Source organism: Thalia democratica, chromosome 4, assembly GCF_965202585.1.
Source record: "Thalia democratica chromosome 4, ktThaDemo2.hap1.1, whole genome shotgun sequence".
In the NCBI taxonomy this organism is placed as follows: Eukaryota; Metazoa; Chordata; class Thaliacea; order Salpida; family Salpidae; genus Thalia; species Thalia democratica.
The window spans coordinates 22191354-22204243 of NC_139168.1; the positions used below are offsets into that span (position 1 = coordinate 22191354).

Genomic DNA, 12890 nt, shown 5'->3' on the forward strand with positions numbered 1-12890 from the left:
AATCTAGTTTAAAAAAAATAAATAAAACGTCTAAATTATTTTTAAAATATACAAAATTTTTCTGAAAATATATCGTCGAAAAAACTAACTGTATTTTTAAATAAATTTGTTTAGAATTAAACTTTAAATAAATTAAAGTTTTACTTGCTGTATTAATTAAAAAGTTCTAAGTTTGAAGTTTTTCTAAATTTATAGCTTGTGTTCAAGACTTTATAGTGCTACTGCTATTAAAAGTTTCTATTTTCAGTAAAACAAAACTTTTAACCGCCGAAGGGCGCTGTTGACTTTGAGTAAACAAAGCTGAAAGGCAAATTACAGTAATTTCACATTTCAATTACAACTTTGCATTCTGCACTTGCCAATTTGCTGTTTGTTGGCTTTTTTTTATAGTAGTTTGTAGAAATTCGTTGTCAAAGGGATACTTTAAAAAAAATACTTGAAAAAAATATTTTTAAAATATTTTTTTTGGAAACTATTTTTAAAACATTTTTTTGTAAAATATTTTTCGAGTTACAATTAGTGTTAACTAGTTAAAAACCTTTAAAAAACCATACATAACAGTAAAAAATAAACAAAATACTACTATAGGCTTCGAATGATTTAAAAGTTTATTATAAACAAACTTTATTATTTTAATTTTAGAGTAATTTCACTTTAAATATATTAGTTCAAGTTCAAAATCATAAAAAGAAATAAAAAGTTAGCAAGTATACTAACAAAAGGAAAATTTATAGAATTTTTTTTGTTATTTTATTTTTGTGTTTGTTCTAAACATAGATGCAGAAGACACATAAGTTGATTGTTTAGTTTATACAATATTATTTACAAAACTAAATTTTCTTTGACAGTTTCTAAGTGCTAATTATACAAAATAGTATTTCCTAAAAATACCATGACAACAAATTTTTATAATCCAACATGAATCCAATAACTTTTAAAAAATTGTAAAAAAAATTGTGCATTATTGAAAGCAAAACTTTTAAAGTTCAATTTTTGTATGTGTTATCATTTCTTTTAACAAATGGTATAACAAAGTATTTTATAAAATAACTTTATTATACTTACAAAATCATGGTAGCTGTTGAGAACTTAACTTTAAAATTAGAAAAAAAAATCTTTTCTCAAAAGTGCTGTACAGACACTATATTTGATAAAATAACAAATTATTTTCAATAGAAAAATAAATAATTTCTACTAACTAAATAAACCTAGAGAGTTTTTATTTTATTGAGGTCTTTAAAAGTTCTTAGAAATTAAAGAATTTAAAGAACCTTAATTTTGTAAACTATAATCAAGTTAATCATCCTTAATACTTATGTTTTTGTAAGTAGAGCAAAATTATAATTCCAACTACTTAGAACTTTTATCTAGAAATATCTTAAAACAATAATTATACAATTTATAAACTAAAATTTGATTAAGTATTAAATAGTATACTAACGACAAAATAATATTTTATAAAGTTTAGCCTTTATAAAGGGAACAGACTGAAAAGAAAACATAGTTTTTTTGATTTTAGATAAATACACAGCAAATAATATTATTTTTCTAAAAATAAGAACTAAAACTTTTATAGATTTTACTTTTTAGATATTATTTTTTATGTAACAATGTCGCTGTGGGACAAGGTGCGGGAATTAGAGGGAAACTCCCTAAGACAAATACAAAGTTTGTACGGACCAAACTTTCCCATCCAGTTCCGACACTACTTCGCCAAACTCATAGAAAACCAGCCTTGGTTGGTTGTTGTGTTGACGTTCTTGTGTATATAATGAAAACAGTAGTTTTAATGATTGTTTTTTCCGTTTGACATACACAATTTTTAAGCGTGTAGATTAATTTTTTGTTCTTTGAGAGATTCGCAAACTGTGTGATTAAAATATTTTATAAATATAGTCGAAAACCAGTAGACTTTCTTATACAGACTAAATGTATTTTGACATCAATTTAGTTTTTATTTTATTTTATACAAATTAAAAGCAAAACCAGTTGAGCTATACATTTCTTACTGGTTAGATTACCCTTAAAACAAAAGATGAGTAAAAATACTCTTTCTTTTCTGCGATCATAAAGATCCTTCAAAATAAATTAGTTTAAATTAATTAACTTTCTATCACAGGGATCAAATAGATTCTTCAAGTAGTATGAACAATTTAGTTTAATTTCAAATGTTTATATCAGCAACTAAACAAGATATAACCAACATTTCTCTTATCCAGGGATCAAATAGATCCCGACAACGTGCAAGGAGACGAGGAGAGCCACGCAAAGTACATCTTGGACCTCTTCCTTAGTGAGATCCACAAGGAGTGCGAGCACTTGACCGACGGCAAGGACTTCCTGCAGAGGCTCCACCTGTCCGAGATCGCCACTCATTTTAAAGTAAGCTGAACTGTTTAATTAATTTTAATGCAAGTTAAAATGAGACTTGTATGGGAACGATTTTAATTTTTTTCAAACTAAGACCTACGTGAAGAACTGTTACTAGTCTCAAAGTAAGATCTGTGTTAGAGGTTCTCATTGTTCCGAGATCGGCATTAATTTTAAGGTATGTAACAGTATATGAGCGTATTGCTTGATTCAAAGTAAAATTAATACCAGCGTGAAACTTACTTGAAAGTAAGCAAAAACAAGACCTTTTCGAGATCGCAACTAGTTTCAAAGTGTGTAAAACTTTGATCTATGTGTGAGTTTATACTCATTTTAAAGTAAGATAGTCTATAACTTTTCCAAAAGATATTTATTGCAAATCAAGTTGAGCTGAGAATCGTATGCGAGAATAGTTTTAGAGTAAGTTAAATTAAACGTATGTGAAAGACCGCCACTTTTTTTTAAGTAAGTAAAAGTTTGGTGTATGTGGTATATTGTAATTTAGTAGCTTAATCATTCCTTTAAATTGTGTTGTGTTTCATTTTTCAAAACTTATCATACTTACCTTATGTTAAGTTAAATATAAACTAATAAATTGTTTGTAAGTTATTTATTAGGCAATGTCACTTACTTTTTTAACATCAAATAGTTAAAACTGAGCCTTTTTAGACTTTCGTGATACTTTTAAGATTTGTAATAGAACTAATTAAAACAAGATGCATTCTTTAAAAAGAAAACAGTTTCAATTTTTATGAAGGTCAATAGTAATTAATAATCAATTGAAACATGTAGTTTACTAGGTTATTAAACTTAATTTCAACTATGTTCTATACTTAATCATATGATTTATATGATGTGTGATTATAGATATAAAAATATTCTATAAACGTGTACTTTGTCAAAGAAAATATAATAAGTAGAACTTACTAGTGGTTTTGAAAATTGTAAACGTTTTGTGTAGTCTAATTGTAAATTAATATTTCACTTGGTTTTATGTTAATTCTAAAAAAACTGAAAGAAAGTTTCTGAATACTTATATCTTCTTTTACAGACAGTATACGGGTCTGCGCCACTAGAACTTGTAAGGATTGCAAAAAAGATTCTTGCAATTGAAAGCAGAATGGTGCAACAGGGAAATAATGTTAGTTTATAGTTTTTATTTTATTTATCTTTTAATATGTTTAATATGATTGCAATTAAAACCAGAACGGTAATTTTTTCATGAACTCTGGTAGAAAAAATTGAGATTCACTTTTAATTTGCTATTATAGTATTAATTATGTTTTATACTTATAAAAAAAAGTTTATTTAACTAATTAAGCTTCGATATTTATGAAATAAGTGTCTCAATATGAATAACATAACTTAAACGTTACATGTTAAACTACTAAAATTTATACAGTATCTAAACTAAGTTACTTAAAAATTAAGACTTTTATTTTTCAATATTTTTTTAAACAGGAACTAAAATTATTAACTCACCTACTTACTAAATAAATGTCTATTTATTAACATAGAAAGATTTAATAACTATATGAACTGTATATCGATCTGATTCTTAAAACAAAACCAGTTCAACTGCCACAAAAGCTTGCTCACCAGTAACTTTTTTAAAGATTAAAGTCAAACAAAACCATATGACTAACTTGTGAAAAAACTCATCATTTTATAATGCAGTTTCAGTGTTGAAATGTACAGCTCTTGTTTATTTTTTCAACAGCAACTGGACCAGTTCAACCCGCAGCAGTCCAGCATGGTGAAGACCTCGCAGAAGATCTCCCAGGAGCTGGAGCTGCTGATTGGGAAGACGAGGGAGGCGGAGCAGGAGATGAGGAACCTGCAGAGCGAGCAGGAGTACTTCGTGATCAAGTACCAGGACCACGCGAGGACGCTGAGTGAGTTGGATTGATACTTATGCAAAAACTATTAGTAGAAAAATATTAACAGGAGTACTTTGTAATTAAGTATTAAGATCATGCGGGGACATTGAGTAAGTTAATCAGTATGTACTGTGCATTTGTACTTATTAGGAGCAGGAGTACTTCGTGATCAAGTATCAGGACCACGCGAGGACGCTGAGTTAGTTGGAAAATTTACATAACTTGAACAGAAATTCAAATAGCATGCTATAGCAACTAACAGTTTGTACTTGATACATTAGTTACTTGAAATAGTCCAGTAGAGATGTAGTAAAAAATAAAGTTTATATTGGGTAAGGTGTTCGTAACTTTTGATAATTAAAACTTGTTGCTTATGCTTAAAAATGCTTTAAAACCAAAACTTGCTCAACTACTTCACCTTATCACTGTAGACACAGGTTTCCCAAAGTGGGCAATGTCACATACTCAATAATTTCCCATGGTGATTTTGGTTATTGGGAAGCGTTAATAAGTAAGTTGGCAATAAAGTTAATGGGTAACCAACTATTAAAAGGGTGACTTCTGATAAATATTGGCGATTGCTTTTTAAACTTCTAAAAAGGGGCTAAAAAGAGTTTGGTAAGCTCTACTGTAGACTCAACAAAAATTAATACTTTTTTTTGGAACAAGAAATTAATTAAAATAAAGCTGTATTGCTCTATAAATGTTTAAAAAATATTTAAGAACTATGAATACTAAAAATGGTTTTTAATCGAAGTGTTCAAGAATTTCTATAAGCTAGTATTTTCTTTCGTTTTTTGATAACAATTGTTGTGTCTACAAGTTCTAACACAGTGTTAAACATCTTAAAATAAGTAATGTTCGTTTTAAAACAGTACAGCTAAAAAGGTGTAAAAGTTGTAAACCGTGTATTAAAAATAAAAAGAATTGAAAACAATGGTTAGCGTAGAAAGTTTAATTTAAAACTGCGTCATTGTAATTTATAAAACAATGTTGTTCGAGCTACTGTATCTATTTTTACAAAAAAGTTATAAAACTAAATAACTTTGGTAAGTAGTATTGTAAGATAAACGATAAAAATGTGAGCTTGATACCGTAAACGTTTTTGACAATTGCTTTTAGTACGTGCGTATATTTATAATTGTAATTAGATTTATCTGAAGCTAGAACTGAATGCTTGAAGCTGATATCAGCTCAAGTGTTTCATTTAAAATCTATGCCGTAATAACTTTTGTAAAATAAATGATGTTTTAAGAAAAACGCATTAAAATAGATACAAAAATTTCATAGATACTTAAATTTTTTAATTAGTAAAGCACATTTGTTTAAAAAAAACTCACTATTATTTTTTTAATTCAAAGCTACTATATTAAGCCAATCACAACTTTTGAAATCCAACTATGATAAATATTTTAGAAAAATCTTGTATAAAACTCCGTTAAAAGTAAATTTTTGGGTATGTTTTAATAAATACTACTAAAAATCTTTTATGGCCGATAACGTTGAAAAGCTCATAATAACTTTATCAAGCACTATTTAACCGTTATCCATCATCAATTAAACAACCTCAAAGATAAAGTTGTTTTTTTCAATGTTTTTATCACTGAAATAATAATGGAAATATCTACTTTGTAGTAATACCCACTTTAAACAGGTTATAGTAATTTCAAATGGTTTACAATAAACGCAATAAATAATTAAACAAGTCGCTGCTACACACAACTGTTTTGTGTTTTAAATGAAAACAAAATATTTTAAAGGATTTTTATTCTGTTTTGTAACATCCTGTTTTAGTACGCGAAATTTTGACAGATAGCATTTAACGAGCGATTAAAAAAGATTTATTTTGTCGATATTCAAAACAACAAAATATGATTTTATTTGAGATAAAAGTATTTATAGAGTTGTGGTTTTCCTATTTGTGTTAAAAAATATCGCTTTATCATTACCACAATAAGTTTATTAGGTAATACAGTGTTTTTAAGACTGTTGAAAATACAGTCAACTGATTTACTTATTGAACAGTAATAATGTAAGCTACAAAGTTTAAATAGTAATAAAAATAATCTTTAGTTTCGATTAAGTTTATAATTTATACAAACAATTTTTGTTTACTATGCCTACTTACAGTAATCAACTCTTATAAAGTTAAAAGTTTTATTTTATTGTTCATTTTTTTAGAAGCTTATAATTGAGCGAACAAATACAAAAATAACGTTTCTTTGTCAATTGCAGCACCAATCAAACTTATTTTTTTATATAATAGTTAATATCAGGATCGAAATTTAAATGAGGTTTTTCTACATTTTCACATAACAATTAATCAATCAATTTTTTTTTCATTCGACTTTTACTTTAGAAGTATTTGATTCTTTTGTTAGCTTTAATGGGTCAAATGATGCGTTTAAAGTTTATCTTTTAAGACAAAACTGAGCATTAAGAAAAAGGTTTTAAATTTACGCAATTTTTTTCAAAACTGTAAACATTTCTCATTTAAATTTATATAAATATTGATTGGTTTGCTTATACTTCAAAAATACTTTTATATTAAAAAAAAATCGATTACGATCTATGAACTTGAGGAGAAAAACGAAAACTTAATTAACTTATAAAAACGCATTTGAACAACGATAAATGGTAGTTTGTATTTTTCTGTTTTTGACTATTTTTAAGAGCTGTTTAAGCCACCATAGTTTTGATTTCCTGAGAAAATAAAGCTTTCAATAAACTGCAACATTTATTAATGCTTACGCTGTTAACAAGAAAACCAGTAAGTTTCTTAGTACAACTTATTAGTTTATTGAGAAATTAAAAAAAACTTTTCGAAATTAAAAAAATCAGTGTTTCTAAAGCTGTGTGTATTTAATTAGTCTAGTAATTGTCTAAATTGACAACTAAAATAAGTAGAAATCGTTGTACTGTTGATCACCAATAAAAATATTTACATAAAAATAGATACTTTAGTTGCTACAGTGATTGAAGTAAACTAACAATGGACGCTTTTAATAAGCTTATCAAGACATTTTTGATTGCTAAAAACTTTTATGTGTTACACCACCGTTCACTTTTAGTTTGTATCATAAATACGACTTTTTTAAATTAAAAAGTTTCACGCGTTTTAGCGGAAACTTTGTTCGAATTCTGGCTACTCTGGAACCGACGTTAGAACGCTAAATTAAAAGCGTGGTGTTATTTTTAATTTTTGCGCGTAAATTAACCTGAATTCTGGTTAATTGCGACCAACGAACACAGATAAACGTCGGGTTCGATAAAACGGATTAACCTCGATCTTTTGACGGCGCGGTTAAGCCCAATTTAATGTATGTGTGTTTGTGACGTAACTATATATTTGTTTGCGGTCGAATCGAGCTTTTTAATCTTAATTGACTTTCGATTTCGGTTTGCTCATTTGAGTTTTGGTTTTTTATAAATATTTAAAGACCTTAAAACTGGTTTTGCTCGAAAATAAGGCCAAGGCTTTTATGTTTGTTGTAGAAAATCAAACAAGTTTGTTTCTTTAGACGACTCATGTTTTCAACACTGTCATTAAAAAAAAAATGCAAGTTAAAATTCTGCTTATGCTTTTTACACAAACTAGGGTCTGAGATTTTTTTAAGATTTATAAGTGTATTCATTTAAAGTAAATGGGTTTTGAAAGGTATATAACGCATACTTATGTAATTTTACTTTCGGCGTTTTGTATTTACCATTGTCTTGTTGAAATGACACTATAACACTTTATTTAAAAAGTTTTTTTTGATTTCCTTGATTAAATTACCTTGATTAAATAAAATTATATGTTTTTAAAGTATTTCTTTAGTTGCTATAATAAACAGAAACTAACCTTAGTCAAAAACATACTTTACAAACTGGTTTCAGTTGTTTATCATTGTAATTAATTTTAAGTAGGATTTATGACGTAAGTTTTTCGTTCAAAAGACCTTGAAAACTTGAATAAAATTTTTGTTTTTTATTTACGCGTTACTTTAAATTTAATTTTGTTTAAGGTAAACAGTTTTCTGAAAGTCTCAACAAGTTTTAGTATGGTTTTAAAGCATTAAGTTCCAAGACTTGTGTTTTTGAATTAACAAAGATTATTTAAAATCAATTAGTTTACGGCAAAAATGTCCTGTTTTTTTAATGATTATGTTTTTATTGATGTTTTGTTAAGTAAACAGTTTAATTAAACAAACTTTCTTAATAGTACTTCTTTTATATTAAACTTGTATAGTCGAAAACGTTCAAGATTTTGTAGATAAAACAATTAAGCTTGTAAAAAGCTACTTAATAAGATGCTTTTTACACAAATTTTCTAACTCTTTCTCAAATGTAATAAATTCCTGTTTTAATGCTCGTAAAACTAAAGTAACAACGTGCTTACCAAATAGTTCGGAAGCTTTTAATGCTTTTAATTAGTTTGAGAAAATCTTCGCATTGTTGCGATTTTTTATGCATGACTAAATGTGGTTTCAATTGACATTACAAAAAAATACAACATTGATCAAAAAATTTTATACATTTGTAAAAAATGTTGTGTGTGGTATGTTTTTTCTCCATATAATTTTTTAGAGGTGTTTTAAAAGCGTAAAGCTAAAAGAACAACAACATAAACCTAATGAACAATATACATTACTGTTAAATTTCGAGAAAGAAGTATAAATAACTAGACTTTTCTAAACTTTAACAACTTTAAAACAACTTTTAATCGAAACACAATAATATTGTTTTAGCGATTCTACGCCGTTGTAAGTTTTTGATTCTAAGTTTTAATAAAGTTTAAATTTGTAACTTTGTTTTTTATTGTAAGCCTTTGTATTAGTAGTTTGAAAAATAAATAACGAGCTTTATAACGAGGTTTAACTAAATATTTGAGGTTTAAGGGCTTATATAAAACCTATTCAGCCTTGCATAAAAACCTAACGTTAATATTTGCAGGAAACAATTTCGCTGCGGAAATGCAAATTACTTATGACTCATTTGCAAAAAGATTTAGAACAAAAATTTTAATAAAACTAGCAAAAGTTGATAAAAGCTCTTGTATAATTCAAGGAATACATGAAACTTAAACTAGATATTTCGTGGCTGTTAAGGAAAAGTAAAAATTAAAACTACAACTGCGGCCCGCGAGTATTTATATTTTTGAAAATCGTCGCTCAACCACCTAATGCCTGCCGATCCCTGAAAAAACAGAGACGATTATTTTTTTAGCTACTACCAAAAGGGCTACCATTAGAATTAGTTTTGGAAACCTGCTTAAACTACCGCCAAATTGGTTTTCAATTAAAGCAAAAAAGCAAAAAATTGTAATCGAAATTAAATTCCTTTAAATGAATCTGATCGATTTAGTTTACAGACTGCAGTAATTTCAACACATTTAGTACTTTTAAAATCCCCTCAAATGAAACCGATTTACTTTGTTTCTCAGACGACCTGCAGCACTACCAGCAGCGCCCCCAGTCGGATCCGGGGAGGATGCAGTACGAGCAGGGACTGATGCGGAAGAGTCAGGAGTTCGAAAAGATCCTGAGGAACGGAAAACAGAAGATACTGGCCATGCGGGGGGTTGGTTGATGTTTTTACAGTTTCTGTTTTTTAGATTTAAATTTTTTAAGGTGGTCAGTTTTTATTTAGTAAGTTCTTTAAAATATATTTTGTTCAGGGAAACTATGATTGTTATTTGTAGTTTTCTGTATAACTTGTTGTTTAATTTTGTTTCAAAGTTTTGTTTTAACTAATTATTTAGTTATATTCTAATATCCTTTATTTTATAAGTATAAGACATAAGTACATGCTATGGATATTTTTTATTTTTTATTTATTTATATTCGGGGTATTTTTGCATGGATTAATAAGTAAACTAAAACTTTACTATATTTTTTGCTAAATAACTGTAAGCTTTAAAAATTAATGCTTAGGTTTAGATATATATTAAAGCAGAAAATACAATCCATCGGTTATAAAAATATTGTAAGAACTGTTTCTTCTTGAATTAATAAAACTATTAAAAAAAGTTAATTTTTTAATAAATAAAATAATAACACATTTTAAGTTAAATTAGTATTAAAATACATAAAGTTTATGTCTCCATATGTAAAAGTTAATTATCTACTAATAGTTATGTACCTACAACTTTTTAAACTAATATAAACATTAAAAATATTAAGAAACACTGTTTGTTTAAACAGTACATGAATATTTAATTAAAGCAATTTGTCAAGTAACTTATATATCAGTTAAAACATATCTGTGAATAAAGTTAACATAATTTATTTAATACCTGGTTTTATTGAATAAAAGTCACACATGATCAGTTTCACTTTTTTTTATTTAAGCTTTTAAGTATTTAAATTTTACATTTACTATAGTTTGTTATATAGTAAATAATAAATAGTCATATATATATATATAAAGTTTTTAGCTTTTAGATTTTTATAGTTTTGTAAAATAAAGTCAATCATTGTTCAATAAAACATACAGGATTAAAAACTATAATTCTGTTTTGAAGAACATAAAATAAACAAGTAGTTTATATTAATGTAAACATACTTTTTTTACATGTAAATGTTATTGCTAAAATTCAAATGATAAAACAATTTACTATAAAGTTATGACAGCTGTATTTATACCTTATCTTATAAAAGTATGTGTTTATTGATATATATCTTTCAATTAAAAACATGTTATTCAAAACACTATTGAGTCACAAAAACAGATAAGATTTGCTATTAAAATTTTCGTGGTGTACTCATATTATGCTCTTAAAAGAAAAAAAATATTATTAATGTTTTTAATCATTAAAGATATTTAAAAAAGTATGCTGATATTTTGAGCATCGGAAATTCAACTTAAGTGCTCTTATGGTCGTTAGGTATAATTTCATGTTTATGTTAAGTTGTTTAAAATGTGGGTGTGACAACAAACGGTGAGATTCTAGTTTCCACTACATTCTGCTGGTTGTGATTCATAGTAACAAACACTTAAGTGTACTTGGAATTCAGGCCAGTAATCAACAAAACTAAAACACACAGTTGAACGACCATTGAGAGAACAGTTGTAGTAAAGTTGTAAGGCTTTCATTTTATTAAATCTGTATACTTTTATTGTAAAATCAAACGTTTTCATAATTTAAGTACTTTAAACTACACGTTTGATAACATGAATTTAAGTAACAAAACAAAAAAAATATGTCTCCAGTTATTTTGGAGTTTATAAGTTTGTTTAATAAAATAATTTAATAAAAAACTTGTTATGATGTTAACTTATCTGGCAGAAAAACAACTTTGTTTTTCTCAAATACAAAACAAGTGCAGATTAATTCTATTTTTATCTCATTTTTGTCACAACTTTGTACTGTTGACACCGAAACAAAATTGGTTTATTTTTTTCAAACACGATAAAAACAAGGTTTTGCGCCGAAAATAGACTTGGTTTTGGGTCACATAGGTGCACATATTTAATGTTGAATAATAACGGTTACAAGTTTACGAGGTAAAAGAATCAAAAATATTTCCACCATGTACTTTTAACATTAAAAAGATTATGATGAAGTTGTTAGGAATTTAGCGTAACAAGTTGAAAGATCAAAAAAGGTTCCGTCTTGTGTTTAAAAACTTTGAAAGTTGAGACCTACAGAGTCTGTTTTTATGGCGTGAGCTTTGTATTGATGGAAACTATTTTTGTTAAAACTGCTCTCAGCCATGTCTATATCTGAATAGAAACTTAATAAGTTTCGGTGACACTATTTAATTTAAAGTACGTGTTTTTGTTGAATATGAAAAAATCTGGAATGTTATGTAAGAACAAGACCCCACTCAAAGAAATGTGGTAATGTATAACATGCTGATTTATAATTTACAGGTATTTTCAAAGTTAAATATGTAGTACAGTTTTGCATACAACTTCAAATGAATTTTGGCGCCAATCATTTTGGTACTCGGTTTTAGTTTTTGTAAACTAAGTTTTAAGTGTCTTTGGAATTTTATATTGTAAACAAGATTAAAAATTGTTCAGGCTTCTTGTTAAAAAAAAGCTTGATACTTTCGTGGAGCTTAATATATTTTGTCTGCATCAAACAGTTAATAAACCCATAGTTTTTGACTGAAACTTATTTTTGGGAGACAATATTAGTAGATTCTTGTTTATAAATATATTCTACTTTTTGATTTACATTTGAAATGATTTACTTGACTGTTTCTTAGTTGTATGTAGATATTATATTGCTTTATATAAAAATATAACACACGTCGTGCTCTCTAATCTATTATATATATTTTTTGCTTACTTTATCTTCAAATTTTTTTCAGTATCAAATAATCTTAAACAAAAGCAAAAGTAAAACTTCGGATAAGCCAGTAAAATAGTCGAAAAAAAACCTCAAATTATCGTAACTTTTAAGGGAACGTGTTTTAAAAACAAATTTTTGGTTTTTATTAAATTTTTATACGAAAATTTGCTATAAATTTTTTACGTGGAAAATAATTTAAGATTATAAGATTTAATTTTTCAAGTTAACTTCTGTTAGAAAAATAAAACTAATAACCAAAAAAAATAAAAATTTAGCGTTATAATTAATTTTAGACAAAAATTGCAACAAAAACTTGTTTTGAATTTTTTTCCAATTCTAGTATTTGAAACGACTAA

The 12890-nt window shown here is 26.7% G+C and overlaps 1 protein-coding gene across 2 annotated transcripts in view; it reads left to right on the forward strand.

Moving 5' to 3' along the window:
- Window positions 1-1582: 1582 nt before the first annotated feature.
- LOC145835167 (signal transducer and activator of transcription 5B-like) overlaps window positions 1583-12890 on the forward strand; it is a 42359-nt gene continuing 31051 nt past the window's right edge. For both annotated transcript variants that reach the window (XM_082942721.1, XM_082942720.1), the window contains exons 1-5: window positions 1583-1738; window positions 2220-2382; window positions 3422-3511; window positions 4091-4265; window positions 9676-9812. In XM_082942721.1, the coding sequence (XP_082798847.1) occupies window positions 1611-1738; window positions 2220-2382; window positions 3422-3511; window positions 4091-4265; window positions 9676-9812 (693 nt within the window). In that variant the 5' untranslated portion in view covers window positions 1583-1610. The remainder of the gene's footprint in view (window positions 1739-2219; window positions 2383-3421; window positions 3512-4090; window positions 4266-9675; window positions 9813-12890) is intronic.